The sequence below is a fragment of the Elgaria multicarinata genome, chromosome 10 (genome assembly GCF_023053635.1).
Source record: "Elgaria multicarinata webbii isolate HBS135686 ecotype San Diego chromosome 10, rElgMul1.1.pri, whole genome shotgun sequence".
Taxonomy (NCBI): domain Eukaryota; kingdom Metazoa; phylum Chordata; class Lepidosauria; order Squamata; family Anguidae; genus Elgaria; species Elgaria multicarinata.
The window spans coordinates 2,769,537-2,790,081 of record NC_086180.1 but is presented as its reverse complement, the minus strand read 5'-3'; the positions used below and the strand labels follow the sequence as shown (position 1 = coordinate 2,790,081).

Below are 20,545 nucleotides of genomic sequence, written 5' to 3'. Positions count from 1 at the left end.
AATTGAATTCAAGTATGAACATTAATAGAAGTATAGCTTCCAAATCACGTGAGGTCCTGGTTCCTCTCTATTCAGCCCTGGTAAGGCCTCATCTAAAGTATTGCGTCCAGTTCTGAGCTCCACAATTCAAGAAGGATGCAGACAAGCTGGAGCGTGTTCAGAGGAGGGCAACCAGGATGATCAGGGGTTTGGAAACAAAGCCCTATGAAGAGAGACTGAAAGAACTGGGCATGTTTAGCCTGGAGAAGAGAAGATTGAGGGGAGATATGATAGCAGTCTTCAAGGACTTGAAAGGTTGTCACACAGAGAAGGGCCAGGATCTCTTCTCGATCCTCCCAGAGTGCAGGACACGGAATAACGGGCTCAAGTTAAAGGAAGCCAGATTCCAGCTGGACATCAGGAAAAACTTCCTGACTGTTAGAGCAGTACGACAGTGGAATCAGTTACCTGGGGAGGTTGTGGGCTCTCCCACCCTAGAGGCCTTCAAGAGGCAGCTGGACAACCATCTGTCAGGGATGCTGTAGGGTGGATTCCTGCATTGAGCAGGGGGTTGGACTCGATGGCCTTTTAGGCCCCCTCCAACTCTACTATTCTATGATTCTATGAAAATGGTCTGGAAACTTCAGCTGGTACAAAACAGGCCAGCCTGCCTACTAACAGGGGCTGGCCAGCGAGACCATATCACACCAGTCCTTCTACAACTTCATTGGCTGCCAGTCCAGGTTCGGGCCCGGTTCAAAGTGCTGGTATTGACATTCAAAGCCCTAAACGGCTTGGGGCCAGGTTATCTGAAGGAACGCCTCTTCCCATATGTACCTACCCGGACCTTAAGATCATCTACAGGGGCCCTTCTCCGTGAGCCCCTGCCAAAGGAAGTGAGGCAGGTGGCTACTAGGAGGAGGGTTTTCTCCGCTGTGGCACCCCAGCTGTGGAATGAGCTCCCCAGAGAGGTTCGCTTGGCTCCTACAGCGTACTCCTTTTGTACTCCAGCTGAAGACCTTTTTATTTTCTCAATATTTTAACACTTAATTTAACTTAAATTTAAACTCGATGGCCTTGTAGGCCCCTTCCAACTCTGCTATTCTATGATTCTATGATTCGTGATGAGGCTCAAAAGAGTTCTCTGGGATGTTTTCAAGAGTACATTACAACAATAACATGCCGTGTGTGATTCCATACACACATGTCATGTTCTGCTGACACGTCGGGGCATTTATGTGCTTATTACAATAGTTCCCACAGCCATCAAACGGCTAAAAATATAGACGCTAGATGCTACTGAGGAAATGATCATATTGGGTTCTGAATTTCAGGGGTGGGATGGACTCTTGCCTCTCGCTGCATGGTACTCCAGATCCCATCTGATTTTAAATATTCAGGGAAAGGTGAATGATTATTATTTTTTACAGGGAAATGTCACTATGAGGCAAGAAATCTGTTTAGGGTGCTATCCTAAACAGCTGGGGCATGCTGGAAGTTGTAGGATTTTTCTTTTTCTGTCTAAACCTGCATAGGATTGCAGCCTTAGTCCTTCAAGTGCTTATTGCTTGTTCTTACAGTGCTCCCCCATGTGGTGAAACAGAGGCACTTTCATAGAATCATAGAATAGTTGAGTTGGAGGGGGCCTACAAGGCCATCGAGTCCAACCCCCTGCTCAATGAAGGAATCCACCCTAAAAGCATCCCTGACAGATGGTTGTCCAGCTGCCTCTTGAAGGCCTCTAGGGTGGGAGAGCCCACAACCTCCCTAGGTAACTGGTTCCATTGTCGTACTGCTCTAACAGTCAGGAAGTGTATGTGACTTAGTTTGAAGGCAATTATGCCTTTTCTATTGCATCTCTGTTTCTCATCCTTTGAAAGTTCCTTGTAAACTTTGAATAAATAAAGAGGGTTTTGTGCAATACACCTGGAGGGCATAAGGCTGTGGAAAGCTGAATTAAACCATAATCCAGGAATGAGTCCAACCAGAATGACACTTGTTGATAGAAATGGGATTTGCAGTAGCCCTACTCATTTGAATGGGCTTTCCCCAAGAGACATTCCCACTGGATCATGCCCTTAAACATGGTTAAGCTGAATACAGCGTTGGCTGGGCCTAATCCAGAAGCACTCCAGAAAAGCCTTCCCTTCTAGATATGCCCATAAAAGACCTCTGTTTGTGTGCCATCTACCTAGCTGCAAGGATCTGGATTTCTCCTCCGGACGTCCTTGAAGGGAACTCGGTGAACCTGACCTGTGCGGTGGACAGTGATGCTGCTGGCGAGTCACACTATACCTGGTATAAGGACGGCACGTGGTACGCGGAAGGCTCATCCGAGACCCTGGCATTTCCCCACGCCGATATTGCTGACACCGGATCCTACTATTGCACAGTGAAGACTCGGGAAAAGATCCGGAATTCTTCCTTGGGCACTCTAAATGTCTTCTGTAGGTCTTGCTGTGGCTGAATTTGGAATCTGTTGTTACACGCTCCCCATTTCCACAAGCAATGGGACGTTTTGGGGCAGACGACTACCCTGGTTTCATTTCCTTTGGATGAGAGACCTGGGCCCCGTCTTGATGGTGGTGCATTGGCGCCATGAGGCCTCAGGCTTCTACATTGGCACTCCTTCCTGACATCTGCATGGGAAGGATCGCTAATGCAGAGTTGTCGCTACCGGGCTGAGCACCAGGGTTGGGGGAGGAATGGGACAGCCAACTCTCCTCCCTCTGGCTGCCTCGTTCCTCTCCCCCCACCCCGTTTTTAAAAAATATCTTTTAATCTGTAGATGCGAACCCTTTCTTCCTCCCCCCTCCAGCTTCCCCATTGCTTCCCCCCTCCCATTTTTTTAAATCTGTAGATGCATCTACAGATTTAAAAAATTAAAAAATGGGGTGGGGGAAGCAATGGGGCAGCTGGAGGGGGAGGAAGACAGTGACGTGCAACACCCAAACTGGCCCTCCTCCAGCCAATCAGGGGTCGCCATCAACTGTGGCACACCTTTGCTTAAAAGCAGTTGGGTTAAGTGGCCAACTTTTTTTAAGTGGAGTTTAGGGGGTCTGCCCTATGGTCTCTGGAAGGCAGCTGCATCATACAAATGACCTGTCGCCACTCCGAATCCACTCCAGGGCAACCCCCTCATCAAGACAGGGCCCTGCTTGAGAGATTCTTTCGTAACATGTGCAGTATTATTCTCTCATAATATCTGCAATGTACAGACAGAACATCAGTAGAAGCAAACAGGCAATCAAAGGCAGAAGTTAATGAGTATCAAATATTCGGGGGGGGGGAGACACCCTAACCCTCCACTCCCAGCACTGAAATTTACAGTGGAGGCAAAAAATGGCTAATTTGCTGCTGGAAATCAACAAAACCAATTATTAATAATTTAATAACATCCATGGAAGCAAAAAACATCTAGGCGAAAAATCCATGGAAGCAAAAAACGGCTAAGCAAAATCAGTGATAAAAAAAATGATCAAAATCAATAAGCAGAAAATGGCTAATTTGCTGCTGAAAAATAGTGGCAAGCCACTACAGAACTCTACAGTGGCCAAAATTAGTTTCTAATCTAAGGAGGGTGGGCAGTCTGGGGGGTGTAAATTCCACATACCCCGACCACTTGGAGTTGCCCATTCCTGATATATACCAATAGCAAAATAGGGTGCTGAGTTTTGACAGCTTTCCAGCCAAAACAGGACCATTCAGCAACACAAGGAGAGGTATTTTGGCATTTCAGGGACATGCCAAAGTTTGCAGAAGTCATAAAATCTTTAGGGAGAGAAAAACAAAGTGGTCAGTCCCTCCCTCAAAAAATATAAAGCATCTCAATGAAAAGTGAGCATTTTCAGTGGTCACAGAACTGTTTGGGGTCAAGGGGGTGGAAAATCAGGGGGTGGTATGAAATTGAGTGTCCTGGAAAGGGGCATGGCTGGCTGGCTGGAGCACTCTGCACTACCACATTTAGTTTCTGTTCCGACTTATTAAACACACAAATCTGCCCCCGCCCCACATCTGTGCAGAAACTATCTCCTGATCATTAGTCCCCTCTGATGAGAGACCTTTCTGGACTACTAGCAGAAACACTGTGCCCCACAACTGTGTGTTGAAGTGACTAATGTGGGACCCCTCCATTGGAAAGGGTCATGGGTGGTGGGAGGTGAGCTTGACACTGGTATGGAGTGCTAAACATGCAGGTGTGAAATTATAAGAGTGTCAGAACATAAGAAGAGCCACGCCACACATACGCCCACCTAGCCAGCTTCCAATAGTGCATAGTTAGATGCGTCTGGGAAGCCCACGAAGGCAGAAGACATGAAAGCCAAAAGTGAAGGGTGGCTTCTCAATTGGAGAAGTTGCTGAAGAGTTTTGTACATGTTATGACGCATAGCTCCAGCATGAGGCTTGTCCTAATTTCTCTCCTCTTCTCCCCACCACCCCTGGAAGATCCACCCAGGAATGCCCAGGTGAAGTCATTTTTGGAGACACGAAGAGCTCAGCTGGCCAGTATCGTGTGCACCGTCGACAGTAACCCCCCGTCTGCACTGCTGCTCCGCCGAGCCGGGGACGTCCTCGCAGCCAGCGCCTTCCGAATCAGAGGGGGGCCTGACCCAAGGCTGAGCACGGCTTCGTCCCTGAACTCCTTGCGACTTGAGATCACAGGGGTCGGCCTGGAAGATGAAGGGGTGTACGAGTGCGTGGCAAGCAACGGTGTTGGCGAGGCGAGCACCTCCTTAGACTTCCGTGTGGAGAGTGAGTGTTGGTGCAGTGCGCTCGGCATTCTTGCTCCTAAATATATGCACTTGAACAAGTAGCTGCATCCAGTCCTGCTGTGCTCTCTGATCCATCTACTTCAGTTTTCTCCAACATGGTGCCCTCTGGATGTGTTGGACTACAACCCTGATGTGAGTTATAGTCCAATACATCCGGAGGGCACCAGGTAGAGGAAGGCTGGTCTCCCTGTGCAATACATAGTACCAAACATGTGTTCACCTCATTCACACATGACATTTGTAGGTGTACACTGGGGTGGGGAAATAACATTTTAACTTGTCAGATAAAATGTGCAATATGAGAAGGGGCAAGTATATCCCCCCTTTCTCAGTGGGCTTTAGATCCCTAGCAAGCCATGATAAGTGAGAGGGTCCTAGAAACTCTCAGTTGGGCTAGGGTGACCATACGTCCAGTTTTGCCTGGACATGTCTGGAATGGGGGGGGCAAACCTGATCCGGGAGGGAAATCCCCGTTTTCCCAGTTATGTCTGGGCAAAATGTGGGGGCTGGGACTGCTGTATGTGTTCCTGGGCTTCCAGGAACGGGTGCGGCAGCCCTCCAAGTTGGCACAACCACAGAGCCTATGGCTTGTGGCAATGAAGAAGTAGCACCATTGTCTTCCTCCGCTTGATACCTAAGCGGAGGAAGGCAGGTGCCAGGTGCCAGGAAAACATGTTTGTGAGTTGTATGAAGATCTTGGGGAAAGGCCTAGAGTAGATGTCCCTCCCTCCCCACCCACCTCACTTGGTTTGGGGAAGGTTCCCTTTTTCAGGATTCTACCTCCTCAAGCCAAAGAGACAGCACAGGGCCTCCTAAATGGCTGAGGCCTCACTCTTTCCTCCTCACCCAGAATCCCTCTGGACTTCCTCCTTGCCCCTGTGCCAAAAGGTGGTGGGGCTCAGGGAGTGGGTTTTATTCCTGTCCTCCCAAGGCTTGCTACACCACAAGGAGTGGACGCAGAAGCCATGGAGCCATGGCGTTGACTGAGCTTGTCCAGGAGCCTATTGTGTGCTGAGTCAGATCCTTGTTCAACAACATCAGTGGCCCTCCATGGTTGCGGGCAGAATCCAGGCACCTGAGATCCTTGTAGCTGGAGTCAGGGGAGTTGCAGCCCCAATACATCTGGAGGGCCCAAGATGAAGAACACATCTGGTCTACTGAATTGGCATGAGGGTAGCGGTGGTTCTCATCTCAACCTGATTGTTTTCTGGAGCCGTTGGCTCCATTCCACTTGAGCTCCATCCTTCTTGCCCTTCTTGTAGCTACAAGGGTTGTGATCAAGCCGGGCCCGGAGGTGCGCGAAGGGGATCGTGTCTCCCTCACCTGCGAAGACACAAGCTCCTCGTCTACCGCTGCTTACACTTGGTACAAGAACTCCCAATGGCTGTCCGAGGGCTCGGCCAACTCCCTCCTGTTCCAGGCTGTGGTCACCAGTGACGGGGGCTCCTACGCCTGCCAAGCTCATCATGAGCGGGGGATCAGGAAAGCTCCGCCTGTCAACCTGCACGTGCTCTGTGAGTGCCTTCGTGTTTATAGAAAGAACTTCCTCTTTGGCTGGGTGGGTGGGTGGCACAGATGGAGTGTCGCTTGAGTGGAGGGGCTTCTACACTTTCGAATCTGTTTAAACAGGGGCTGGGCAACACTCAGCCCATGGGCCACATGCCCTTTGTAGTCTTTTTCAGGCCCCCACACCCCCTTCCGCCTCCTGCTCCAGAGAACACAATTCTGCTTCCAAACAAGGCAGGCGCCCATTGAACACCTCCGCTTCAAGCCAACTTGTCCATTTCTTGGCCACTGCCATGGTAGCAATTTGGGCAGCAAATTTGGTAGCAGTGGGGTGAAGGGCAGGTGTGCAGACCCTGGTGGGTTCTGTGAGGGGAGGGATGCAGCCCCTGACCCCTAGAAGTGGCCCATCCCTGGTTTAAACAAACTATTTTTTTCCAGGGTTCAGATCAGAGAGAACCTGATGTGTTGTTTTGCACAAGGTTGTCGCTGTGCTGTCCTGAGTCTGCCTCCCTCTTCCACCTCCAGAGTAGCTTTTCAACTTATAAAAAGTAGAGCATTTTTGTTTTTATTCACAACTACATGAGGAATGAGCTCCGTAGATATACGCACATGCAGTGCTCACCAACTCTATAATTTCGAAGGAAGAAGGGGGGATTCTTCTATTGTAAAAGTCTTGAAAACTTTTTGATCAATGATAGATAATTTTTAAAAGAACAACAGCCTGCCTTAGATATGGAGAAAGAGGGCTCATCTATGTACACCAAGCAGGATATTCCACTATAAAAGTAGCATGAAAGCAGTATATAAAAGGCAGGAGCCACACTACTGCTTTATAGCAGTAGTGAAGTGCACTGCAGGATCTTCACTACTACTTTATAGTGGTACTGAAGTGCACTGACAACTGCTGGGGCCCATGACACATCTACACCAAGCAAGATATAACACTATGAAAGTGGTATGAAAGCGGTATACAGTAGGTGTCAATGGGCCCCAACAGTTATCAGTGCACTTCAATACTGCTGTAAATCAGTCGTGTGGCTCCTGCCTTTTATATGCCGCTTTTATACCACTTTCATAGTGGAATATCTGCTTGGTGTAGATGAGCCCAGAGGCAAAACTGACAACCACCAGCATTCTAACAGCTGATTTGTTACCTTGAAGATTGCAAGGTGACAGGGGGAGGCAACTGGCCAGTCCCCATGGAGAATTTTTTAGGAATGATTGCATGCAGCCTGAGAAGACTAACTTGAGGACTAAAATCCCTCCCCCTGAACACACACACAAAACAGTCTAAGATTTGCAGTAGGTGCCAGATACTACATCCCTTGTGTGTAGTATCCCTCATTTTTCCTCCTCCATGGCTGCCCCCTGCTGCCAACTCCTGTGCAGGAAAAAACTCCTTTTGTAGCTGACACCATATACCTTCCTCACAGATGCTCCGAAGAAGCCCTCCCTGACCTCCTTCCTGGAGATGCAGTCCAGCAACCGGGCCATCATACAATGCACCGTTGAGAGCCACCCACCCTCGGATTTAGCCCTATACAGGGGGAGCGTGATTGTGGCTTCCAGCAGGAATTCCAGGATTTTGCCCACCTGGCGGCTCAACGTCCACTCGGCCCATAACTCCCTGAAACTGGAAATCCAGGAGGTCCTTCTGGAGGATGAAGGGCAGTACCACTGCTTAGCCAACAACACATACGGGAACTCAGCGGCCTCCTTGCACTTCGGCGTGGAGAGTGAGTGGTCCTCTTCCATCCTCCTCTCTTTCTGAATTCATAAACAGGCACATAGGCAAACCTTCCCCAACCTGGTGCCCTCCCGATGCGTTGGACTACAACTCTCAGCATTCCCCGGCCGAACTTATTGTAGTCCAGCATTTCTGGAGGGCATCAGGTTGGGAGAAGCTGGCAACAACTGTGGGCAGTATGGAAACGTAACAAATCAATAAACACCTGATAACGTTCCACTGTGCTCAACCAATTGCAGGTGGGGGAGGGTCCAAATTGTCCTCCACTAGGCCCTCGGTGGGCCAGATGGTGTCAGTGGGCGTGGCCATAGCCACAGCCACTGATGACATTGCCCTCACCTGCCCAGATCACCTGCCTCGATGCTGAGAAAGGCATGGAGTTCTGTGCCTCTCCAAGCATGGGGAAAGGGACTCAAGACACGCAGCGTAGGTGTCGGGATACATTTCCACCATTTCTCTACTTAAGTCAGGGATGGGGGCCTTGGGCCCGGGGTCCGAATCTGGCTTTCCAGGGTTCCCCAGATGACTGCACCGCCTCTTCCTGCCCTCACAACTGCCAAACATTTGGTGGTTTTGCAGTTTTTGTGTAGTTTTTTTTCCATTCTAAAAGGTTGAAATGCCACTCTCGAAGCGTAGTTACTGGCTGTAAGAGCTTTGGGCTAAGATATGCTTGTATTTTTGACCCTGCCCCTTTTGACCCTGCTCCACCCCCACCCCCGGAAGGCAGCCATCCAGCTGGACAAGGTTCAACACCCCTAGCCTATCTAGTCCAGCATCTGCTCCCAAGGTGGCCAACCAGATGTCCACAGGAAGCCTACAACAAGAACACAAAGGAAGGGAGATATTTATTTATTTATTTATTTATTATAATGAGCTTCATCCCACATACCCGTTTCCCTCGAATTATCCCCATAGCATAAAGTTGTTGCTGTTGTCGCTAGCTAAATCGCACTCCGGGCAGCAGTGCTCCTAAGATCCTTTGCATACCAGGAAAAGAGTTTAAGGGGGAGAAATGTAAAAAAAATCATTAAAAAATCAACAGATGACCCAATCTGAATCAAATTTGGTATGCTTAAAGCCCTCCTTAATATCTATTACTGTGCCCATTTTGATGTCTTTATCTTCAAAACTTATGCAGATGTAAGCATTTGTTTAATTTGTACTTTAAACATATCAAATCCTCCTCCTGTGCCCCCAGTGGCCGCTCAGAGAACAACAAAAGATTCGCTCCTAAAGGGGTAGTAAAATACGTCGGTTCTTTTGGCTAAGGAGCACAGTTAAAGCAGGATGCCTGGGAGTACTTCACATTCAAAGCAGATTATGAACTGGAAATCTTCAGAGTCCTTCGCATGCAATTCGCAGTGATTGCACAGTATAACACTGGTGTGATAAAGCTAAATGTGGATTTCTTCTTCCTCGTTCTTGCCTGCATCAGGTGCAAGGGTCACAATCGACCCCGCTCCAGATATCCAGGAAGGAGCCACGGCCAACTTGACCTGTGTGGTTGCCAGCCAGGCGATGGTGGAAAGGAACTACACCTGGTACAAGAACAGCAGATGGCTCCAGGAGAGCTCTGACCAGTCACTCATGCTGGCTGGCGTGAGCAAGGTGGATACTGGCTCGTACCACTGCCAGGCAGCGGGGAGGACGGGAAGCGCGACGTCTGCCTTGGTCAACGTCAACGTGCTTTGTGAGTGTTGTTGGGATCTTAGGGGATGTTTGGAAAGGCCCTGCTGTGCTGTCATGGGAGCAGCTCAGCCCTATGGGCAAAGCAAGCAGCTGCCTGGGATGACAGGATCCCAGAGCTCTGGACTAATTGGTGGCTGGTGGCTCTGATACCAGTGGAGTGATGAATCTGCTCCTGGTTTCAGTCAGAACTCTAAAAGACCCATCCAAGGTGTTTCCTTCAGAGTTCTGACTGAAACTCAGAGCAGATTCACTGCCCACGGACATTGAAGCCACCAGGCACCACTGATCAGGCATGACGGTCATGTTGAATTGTGGGCAGTCCTTCTTTCCCCAGATCCTTGGCCCAACAAGCCCTGTGGTGCAGGACATTTCCTACACACTCAGACACAGACACACACACACACCTATTTCTCCCCAGTTGCAGCCTCGTCCCTCTTTCCGTGCAAATGAATGGAAACAAAGTCCTTCCTCTTCACTCTTATTCATAAGAACATCAGAAGGGCCCTGATGCTGGATCAGACCAAGGGTCCATCTAGTCCAGCACTCTGTTCACACAGTGGCCAACCAGCCGTCGGCCAGGGATGAACAAGCAGTACATGGTGCAACAGCACCCTCCCGCCCATGTTCCCCAGCAACTGGTGCACACAGGTTTACTGCCTCGGATACTGGAGATAGCACACAACCATCAGGGCTAGTAGCCATTAGGGGTGTGCACGGGCCCCCCGATCCGCTTCACTTCCAGATCCGCAATTTGCAGATCGGGCCGTTTTGCTCCGCCCTGCTCCGCCTATAGTCCGCTGCAGAGCTCTGGATCCGGATCGGAGCTCCGCTTCCCCCCCCCCAAAGGCTTGCATTGAAAACCAAAAAAGTCTACAACTTTTTTTCTGTTAAAGTTAGAAACCTCAAGTTTGGCACCCTGACACCTCACGGACGTATACACACGCATGCCAAGGCTCAAGCCAATCCAAGCCTCCCCTGATTTTTGGGGAATTTATGAAAATCGGACACCCCATTTTCAGACATGGACTGTTCTCCGACATTTTGACAGATAAAAAAAATTGAAGTGGGCACCCTCACAGATGCCATCTAGATCCACAATCATGCCAAGTTTCAAGCAAATCCCATCATCCCCTGATTTTTGGCGGGGCCTTAGCCTCTAACGCACCACCCATAACCCCAATTCACACCCCTTTTGATATCTCTTGTCAATTTTCACCGTGATAGATTATCCATGGATACACATGCACGCCGAGACTCAAGCCAGTCCCATCATCCCCTGATTTTTGGGGAATTTATGAAAATCGGACACCCCATTTTCAGACATGGACTGTCCTCCGACATTTTGACAGATAAAAAAAATTGAAGCAGGCACCCTCACAGATGCCATCTAGATTCACAATCATGCCAAGTTCCAAGCAAATCCCATCATCCCCTGATTTTTGGCAGGGCTTAAACCTTTTAACACACCCCAAATCAAGTCCCATGCTACAACTACGTCAATTTGCACATCAGAAACCTCATGTTCGGTCCCATGACAGCTTATCCATGTGTCCACATGGACGCCAAGTTTCAAGCCAATCCCATCATCCCCTGATTTTTGGGGAATTTATGAAAATTGGACACCCCAGTATCTCAGGGATTTTAAAGCTGCAGACAGGGGCCATTTCAAAAGAAATCCCAACATGCCATAAATTGGGGAGTAGATAAACCTATATGAATCTTCTTCCACACTTGAAAAATTGATTTGGAACTTCCAAAAGTCTAAGTGAGCGCAGGAAGGACTTATCCCCTGAGTCAAAGCCAGACACACACAACATCCCTGCAAGGCGGGCAGGGGAGGAGAGAGGGAAGGCAGGCATTGCAGCAGACATTTCTGGGGACACAAGGAAGTGAGCCAAGGATAGTTTCAAAGCCAGTAATGCAAACCATCCCTGTGAGGCGGGAGCAGCACAGAGAGATGCCTTTTCTTTTGCATCCCATAACTACTAGGAGGCTAGGAGGATAAGAGTAAAGCTTTGTGATCCTTGCTTCAGAGTTGATTGACTGCACTGTGATCACAGCCATTATTAAACAACAACAACAATAATAGCAGTACTAATTAATATTAATAGCAATAATAACAACAACAACAACAAAAATAAGGAGTTAAACCACAATGAAAGCCTGCCTGACTTCACTATAGAGGAAAAGCCAGGAGAGCTTGGGTTATGGGGTGTAAAATGGAATAAATAAATAAATAAAGGAGGGTGGAATTAAAAGCAGCAGAAGATTTTTTTTAAAAGGCTCTGTCTGTCTTTTACCAGTAAGAGGGAAGTGGACGTGCCCAAGGGGAGGGGGATTAAGAAGCTACCTGTTACTTCAACTCATGACAGGCATTAGCTTCAGCACAGGGCACGTCCACATGCCCTAGGGGACCTCATCCCCTTGCACCACATCTATTCAGTTGTTCACCAAGGTTAGGGTGGGCAGCAGTGCTGTGTTTCCTATCTGTTATTTATTTGCTTAGTATATGATTTCAGGTTGTGTGCATCTGGTGGGGCTACTGTTTTAAAAAACACTGGGAAAAGTTCGTTCAGACTAAGAAAGAGAAGTTCCCAGTATCCCAAGTATCCCATTTTGCCTATCCCCTCCTCCGACTTTGGGATCATGTGATCATGACCGGGAGTTGACTCTACCCCTCAGCACTTCAAAAAGGTAAATCTCCCGCTGTTTTTTACCCGTTTTTTTAAAAAAAATCTAGCAAGCGAACCGCACCACGCAGAGAGCTGAGAGTAGGCTCAAAATGACCCCCAGTCATGACTCTCTAAGCACAAGAAGCTTCAGAAAGATAGCTTAAAAAACAACACAGTTATCCCCTTTTCTTTTCCGCAATGCAATCCTATGGGCAAAATTTTTCAAAATGGCGATCAGAGCGCTCCGCGGAAAGAGAAGCACTCCGCCTATGGGCGTTTCTCTTCGCCTTGCTTCTAAAGGTCTGCGGTTCGCTTCTACTCCGCCTCTGGGCAAGGCGGAGCAGGCCAATTCGCTTCTGATTCTCCGATTCTAATCGGAGCGGAGCACATCCCTAGTAGCCATGGATAGCCTTTGCCTCCAGGAATTTATCCAACCCCCTTTTGACACCATCCAGATTGGTGGCCATCACTGCGTCTTGTGATAGTGAGTTCCATAATTTAACTATGCACTGTGTGATGAAGTCCTTCCTTTTATGTGTCCTGAATCTCCCACCCATTAGCTTCATGGGATGACCCCACTGGGTTCTAGTACTTCGAGAGAGGGAGAAAAATGTCTCCCGTCCACATTCTCCACACCATGCACAATTCTGTACACCTCTATCATGCCTCCCCTTAGCCTCCTTTTTTCCAAGCTAAACCTTCACCTGCATTAAGTGGAGGAGCAGGACAGAAGGGTGTGTGATCCGGGGCTTCTCTGCTCCAAATTGTCCTCCCCACAGGAGTCAAAATGCAATAAGCACACATTGTTCTGCTCTCCAAGGGATGCTTCCAGACGGAGGGCTCGTAGTACCGCTAACAGTCCAAAGGCACTGTGCAGATATTCCGATGTCCTTCCTTAATGGATTTTTTTCTGGTAAGAAAAAAGATGGAAGAAGCAAGTGGAAAACATGGGAGAGGTGTGAATTGAATAAGACACCCCCTGCCCCTGTACTGTTCCATGAACGGGGCAGTGTGGTCGTGCAACAAAGCCCTTGTCTGAGAGCAAGACCCCCCAAGGGGAAAACCGGTGGGAGACAAGGGGTGCATTTGGGGCAGAAAAATGGCAAGTGGAGAAAAAAATTAAGAAACTAAAAACTGTCAGTTCTCTGCTCAAAAAACCCCTTCCCGAAGTTCTGTTGTTGTTGTTGTTGTTGTTTATAATAATAATAAATAATAAACAGACTTGTGCAGCTGTTCTCTGTGGCTTGGTCTTCGGTGTGGCAAGGAACTGGGCCTGGTAATTCCATTGGCAATTCATGCGGCACTCAGAACTATAATAAGTAAGGTCCCGTGGCAAGGGAGCCTAAAAAGAAAAGGAATGCAGGATGGGTGGGAGTATCTAAAAAATGAAATTTTAAAGGCACAGTTACAAACAATTCCAACAAGGAGAAAAGATAGAAGACAACAGAGGAAACCAATGTGGCTCCACAAAAAGCTTATTGATGAACTGAAAACAAAAAGGGATACATATAGGAAGTGGAAGGAAGGCCAGGCTACAAAAGAAGAGTACAGACAAGTGGCGCAGAAGTGCCGAAATGGCGTCAGGAAGGCTAAAGCTGTGAATGAGCTGAGATTAGCGAGGGATGCTAAAAGCAATAAAAAGGCTTTCTTCAGATACGTGAGTAGTAAAAGACAGAGGAAAGAAATGGTGGTTCAACTGCTTAATGAGGATGGCAAATTGATAACAGACGACAAACAAAAGGCTGAAGTGCTCAATTCCTACTTTGCCTCGGTCTTCTCCCAAAAGCGGATCTATGACCCCCCTGGAAAAAGTGAAGCAGAAGTTGAGGGGGCAGGATTGCAGTTTGAGATTGATAAACAAATGGTCAAAGAACACCTAATTTCCTTGAATGAGTTCAAATCCCCAGGGCCCGATGAACTGCATCCAAGAGTAATGAAGGAGCTAGCGGAAGAACTCTCAGAACCTTTGTCTATTATCTTTGCAAAATCATGGAAGACGGGTGAGGTGCCGGACGACTGGAGGAGGGCTAACGTTGTCCCTATCTTCAAAAAGGGCAAAAAGGAGGAACCTGGGAACTACAGACCAGTCAGCCTGACATCCATCCCTGGGAAAATTCTGGAGCAGATTATAAAGAAGTCAATCTGTAAACACCTTGAAATCAATGCAGTGATTACTAGAAGCCAACATGGATTTGTCAGGAACAAATCCTGTCAGACTAATTTGATCTCATTTTTTGATAGGATAACCTCCCTTGTGGACTGTGGGAATGCTGTGGATGTCATATATCTTGACTTCAGCAAAGCTTTTGACAAAGTACCACATGACATTCTGATTAACAAACTAGCTAAAAGTGGGCTAGATGGAACAACTATTAGGTGGATCCACAGTTGGCTACAGAATCGGACTCAAAGAGTACTTATCAATGGAACCTTCTCAAACTGGGGAGAGGCAACGAGTGGGGTGCCGCAGGGCTCAGTCCTGGGCCCAGTGCTCTTCAACATTTTTATTAATGATTTGGACGAGGAGGTGCAGGGAACGCTGATCAAATTTGCAGATGACACCAAATTGGGTGGGATAGCTAATACCCTGGAAGACAGAAACAAACTTCAAAGTGATCTTGATAGGCTGGAGTGCTGGGCTGAAAACAACAGAATGAAATTTAATAGGGATAAATGCCAAGTTCTACATTTAGGGAATAGAAACCAAATGCACAGTTACAAGATGGGGGACACTTGGCTCAGCAATACTACAAATGAGAAAGATCTTGGAATTGTTGTAGATCACAAGCTGAATATGAGCCAACAGTGCGATATGGCTGCAAGAAAGGCAAATGCTATTTTGGGCTGCATTAATAGAAGTATAGCTTCCAAATCACGTGAGGTACTGGTTCCTCTCTATTCGGCCCTGGTTAGGCCTCATCTAGAGTATTGCGTCCAGTTCTGGGCTCCACAATTCAAGAAGGACGCAGACAAGCTGGAGCGTGTTCAGAAGAGGGCAACGAGGATGATCAGGGGTCTAGAAACAAAGCCCTATGAAGAGAGACTGAAAGAACTGGGCATGTTTAGCCTGGAGAAGAGAAGATTGAGGGGAGACATGATAGCACTCTTCAAATACTTAAAAGGTTGTCACACAGAGGAGGGCCAGGATCTCTTCTCGATTCTCCCAGAGTGCAGGACACGGAATAACGGGCTCAAGTTAAAGGAATCCAGATTCCGGCTGGACATCAGGAAAAACTTCCTGACTGTTAGAGCAGTGCGACAGTGGAATCAGCTACCTAGGGAGGTTGTGGGCTCTCCCACACTAGAGGCATTCAAGAGGCAGCTGGACAACCATCTGTCAGGGATGCTTTAGGGTGGATTCCTGCATTGAGCAGGGGGTTGGACTCGATGGCCTTGTAGGCCCCTTCCAACTCTGCTATTCTATGATTCTATGATTCTATGAATCTGTGAATCTCTCTTATTTATTTATTTATTTATTTATTTATTTCATTTAATTTCATTTCTATCCCACCTTTTTTTCCTCCAAGGAACCCAAGGCGGCGTACATAATCCTTATTATTATTATTATTATTATTATTTACATTTATATACCTCCCCATAGCTGAAGCTCTCTGGGCAGTTTACAAAGATTAAAAACAGTGAACATTAAAAACAAATATACAAGATTTAAAACCATAAAAAAGCATAAAAACAGACAATATCCATTTAAAACAACTATCCTGGAGTCAGTTAAGAAAAAACTCAGCATATGTTGTTAAGTACCTGGGAGAAGAGAAAAGTCCTGATCTGGTGCTGAAAAGATGACAATGTTGGTGCCAGGCGAGCCTCATCGGGGAGATTGTTCCATAGTTGGGGGTCAAACTAAAGTTATGGGGGCTTCATCATACACACACATGCATAACATGTAGTTAGCCCCTTAGTTTTTACCAATAGTGTGACCAACACTTCCTGACTGTTAGAGCAGTACGACAATGGAACCAGTTACCTAGGGAGGTGGTGGGCTCTCCCACCCTAGAGGCCTTCAAGAGGCAGCTGGACAACCCTCTGTCAGGGATGCTTTAGGGTGGATTCCTGCATTGAGCAGGGGGTTGGACTCGATGGCCTTGTAGGCCCCTTCCAACTCTGCTGTTCTATGATTCTAAGATTCTAAGATTCTCTTTGCTTTGGCGGAGTTCCTGCTTATTTGGGGTTTTTTAATTAGTACATTTCTGCTCTTTATGAACTATTTAACTGAGAATTTTCTTAATGGCCAAAGTGTGCTAAGTGTCTGCAAATCTATTTCCTCCTTCTGAGTGATGAAACAAATCTGTACTTTTTACCTGTTTTCCAAAGAACAAGTTCAGAGTCCTCATGATTGCAGAGAGGGACCAAAAGCCTTTGGGCAGTTTCTATCAAAGGTTTGGGAACCAGAAGAAGGCCTGATCGGGCTCCCAAAAGTCAGGGGGTCAAAATGCCTCTTCTTGGCAGGGTTTCCATGGCCTTCCAGTGCCTGTGCCTCTGCCTCTATTGACCAGTCTCCAGTAAAACTAGCTTGTCCACCTTCGTCTGATGCAGCATGGGTGTCCTGATGTTCTTTCCATACAGACGCACCCACGAGTCTCTCCTTAAGTGCCTACCTGGACAATCAAAAGGGAAAAGTGGGCATCCTTTCCTGCAGAGTGGACAGCCACCCACGCTCTAGACTGACCTTGTACAAAGGAGGACAACTCATGGCGGACAGCAAGAGTTCCCACTCAGCGGCTGGTCAGCGCTTCCTCGTGCTTCCCTCCTACAACAGCCTGAGGCTGGAGATCCGAGACATCCGGGCAGAGGATTCCGGGCAGTACGCATGCCAGGCTAGCAACCGGTTTGGCAACACAACCAGTGTCATCGACTTCAGCGCAGGGAGTGAGTAGAACCCCTGGGGGTAACAACACAGCGGAGAAAAGTTTCGGATGCAACCCTACGCATGTTTAGACCGGGGGAGGGGGGGAGCCTATAACTCCCAGCATTCACCAGCCAGGCCGTGCTAGGAGTTATAGGATATTTTTTCTGTCTAAACATGCATAGGATCATACCCTTGGTGGTTTTATTCCCAGTGTTTCCTTTCAAGGCCCTAAAAGTGATTGTTCCCGCTATGTTTGCCTGCAGCACTCTCCGACCTTCACATGTTCAAGATCCTGGCGGGAATATTCATTGCCTTGACTTGTGCAGCTGTTCTCTGTGGCTTGGTCCTCGGTGTGGCAAGAAACTGGGCCTGGTAATTCCATTGGCAATTCATGCAGCACGTTGGGAAAGAATCTGTGAATCTCTCTTATTTATTTATTTCATTTCATTTCATTTCTATCCTGCCTTTTTTCATAGAATCATAGAATAGCAGAGTTGGAAGGGGCCTACAAGGCCATCGAGTCCAACCCCCTGCTCAATGCAGGAATCCACCCTAAAGCATCCCTGACAGGTGGTTGTCCAGCTGCCTCTTGAAGGCCTCTAGTGTGGGAGAGCCCACAACCTCCCTAGGTAACTGATTCCATTGTCGTACTGCTCTAACAGTCAGAAGTTTTTCCTGATGTCCAGCCGGAATCTGGCTTCCTTTAACTTGAGCCCGTTATTCTGTGTCCTGCACTCTGGGAGGATCGAGAAGAGATCCCGGCCCTCCTCTGTGTGACAACCTTTCAAGTAGTTGAAGAGTGCTATCATGTCTCCCCTCAACCTTCTCTTCTCCAGGCTAAACATGCCCAGTTCTTTCAGTCTCTCTTCATAGGGCTTTGTTTCCAGACCCCTGATCATCCTGGTTGCCCTCCTCTGAACCCCCTCCAGCTTGTCTGCGTCCTTCTAGAATTATGGAGCCCAGAACTGGACGCAATACTCTACATGAGGCCTAACCAGGGCCAAATAGAGAGGAACCAGTACCTCACGTGATTTGGAAGCTATACTTCTATTAATGCAGCCCAAAATAGCATTTGCCTTTCTTGCAGCCATATCGCACTGTTGGCTCATATTCGGCTTGCGATCTACAACAATTCCATGATCCTTCTCGTTTGTAACTTCATAGAGGCTACTTCTGAGGCAGCTTCTGACACAATTCAAGCTGGGCCGACTTTCTCTCACTTTCTTTTCGCTCTGCCCATTTTAGCCTGCAGCATACTCAGCTAGCCTGTCGGTGCTCTCTCCTTCAGAAGAATGTTGGCTTCCCACTGACTGAGTATTATTTGCCCTTGACGAGAAGCTCTGGAGAGGGTTCACTCTCAGCTGGCGAAGAGCCCGTGAGAGCTTCCTCCCCCACTGGTACAGGCTGGCCTGTGTCTGGCGCCAACTTCTCTACTTCAGAGTCTGATTCTGATTGATCACCTGAAACACCTTCTTCCAAAACAGGGGAAGCAGAGCTAGACATGACTCCTATTGTCCTCCTGTCCTGCTTTTGGCCTTCCCATTGGAGCAACTGGTTGGCCGTTGCAGGAGACAGGTTGCTGGCCTGGATAGATGTTTGGTAGGTTGACCATATTTGGGAAACCAAAAAAGATGACACCCATTGGGGACAGTGGGAAGGTGTGCTTTCTGGGCTTCTGGAACTGTATCATCCCCCACCGACCAACCACACTAATGGCAGCCTTAAAGGGAAAATTGTGTCATTCCCAGACGTTATAGAAAATTACAAAAAAATAAAATAAAATCCCCCCTGATACCCAGGATAGAGCAAAAAACTGGGGAAATCCAGGGAAATCCTGACTGTTGGTCACCCTACACTTTGGTCTGATCCTGCTTCAGGGTTCTTCTTACATTCTAGCAGGCATACAACTAATATAGGTTTGTGGTGTGGTCGTAGCCAAAGTTTCAGCGCCACCAACCTCCTTTATATTTTCCAGGATGAACGAAGAGTGGAAAAAATGGAAACAGATGAAAAGCAAGAAGGAAGAATCAGCAGAGGTGGACAATAAAGAAGACACAGTCCAGGTCAAATTCCTTGCTGTTGTGCAATTCATAGAATCATAGAATAGTAAAGTTGGAAGGGGCCTATAAGGCCATCTAGTCCAACCCCCTGCTCAATGCAGGAATCCACCCTAAAGCATCCCTGACAGATGGTTGTCCAGCTGTTACTTGTTACTCTAGTATGTTTTGCTCATAAAAAAACCATGTGACAGAGTGAAAGCTTTCCTGGTGGAAAACCATCAAGGCTGAAAGGAGACAATTGATATTTTTCAAACCAAAGGTGGTTTGAAAGCGGAGTTGCTGTTCTTGAGTTTTGGCCCATCCATCTCAGCTCAGTGTTGTCTAGGACTGACAGCAGGTCCCCAAGGTTTCAGGCAGGAGTCTTTGGAAATATTGGGGATAGAACCTGAGTCCTTCTACAAGCAAAGCACATTTTGTTCCTGTAACGGAAGTCAGGGTCCACCTGACAACCCTACAAGGTAGGCTCCTGGACCAAACGTCCTGAACTCCCACCAACCCACCTCCCGAACCTTGTCCACAACCAGGATGATCCAGAGATTCAGGGAATTTATTTATTTATTTATTTATTTCATTTCTATACCGCCCAATAGCTGAAGCTCTCTGGGCGGTTCACAAAAATTAAAACCATGAAGAGCATAATAAAACAACGAACAATTTAAAAAGACAAATACAAAATACAATATAAAAAGCACGACCAGGATAAAACCACACAGCAAAAATTGATATGGGTTAAAATATGAAATTAAAACAGCAGAGTTTAAATTTAAGTTAAATTAGGTGTTAAAATACTGAGAAAATAAAAAGGTCTTCAGCTGGCGACGAAAGGAAAATAATGTAGGTGCCAAGCGAACCTCTCTGGGGAGCTCGTTCTACAACTGGGGTGCCACAGCGGAGAAGGCCCTGCTCCTGGTAGCCACCTGCCTCACTTCCTTTGGCAGGGGCTCACGGAGAAGGACCCCTGTGGATGATCTTAAGGTCCGGGCAGGCACGTATGGGAGGAGGCGTTCCTTCAGATAGCCTGGCCCCAAACTGTTTAGGGCTTTGAATGTTAATACCAGCACTTTGAATCAGGCCCGGACCTGGACTGGCAGCCAATGAAGTTGTAGAAGTTGTAGAAGTTTTTGAATAACACACAAACTCACATTTAGGGGCCAAAGCAATTTTATTGCAATCATTAAAACACACATGTAAAGCCTTGGTCAGTAAAACAGCCTCTTAAAAAGGGAAAGGGAAGAAAGGGAAAAGGAGAGATG

General features: G+C 47.6%; 1 protein-coding gene across 1 annotated transcript in view; it reads left to right on the top strand.

Annotated features, from left to right (window-relative positions):
- The window catches only part of SIGLEC1 (sialic acid binding Ig like lectin 1), a 69,008-nt gene that overhangs the window by 44,082 nt on the left and 4,381 nt on the right, over window positions 1–20,545 (top strand). Inside the window, exons 13-20 of the mRNA XM_063135989.1 lie at window positions 2,175–2,426; window positions 4,426–4,731; window positions 6,014–6,265; window positions 7,691–7,993; window positions 9,440–9,694; window positions 16,950–17,252; window positions 17,496–17,604; window positions 19,208–19,295. Of these exons, the coding sequence (XP_062992059.1) occupies window positions 2,175–2,426; window positions 4,426–4,731; window positions 6,014–6,265; window positions 7,691–7,993; window positions 9,440–9,694; window positions 16,950–17,252; window positions 17,496–17,604; window positions 19,208–19,295 (1,868 nt within the window). The remainder of the gene's footprint in view (window positions 1–2,174; window positions 2,427–4,425; window positions 4,732–6,013; window positions 6,266–7,690; window positions 7,994–9,439; window positions 9,695–16,949; window positions 17,253–17,495; window positions 17,605–19,207; window positions 19,296–20,545) is intronic.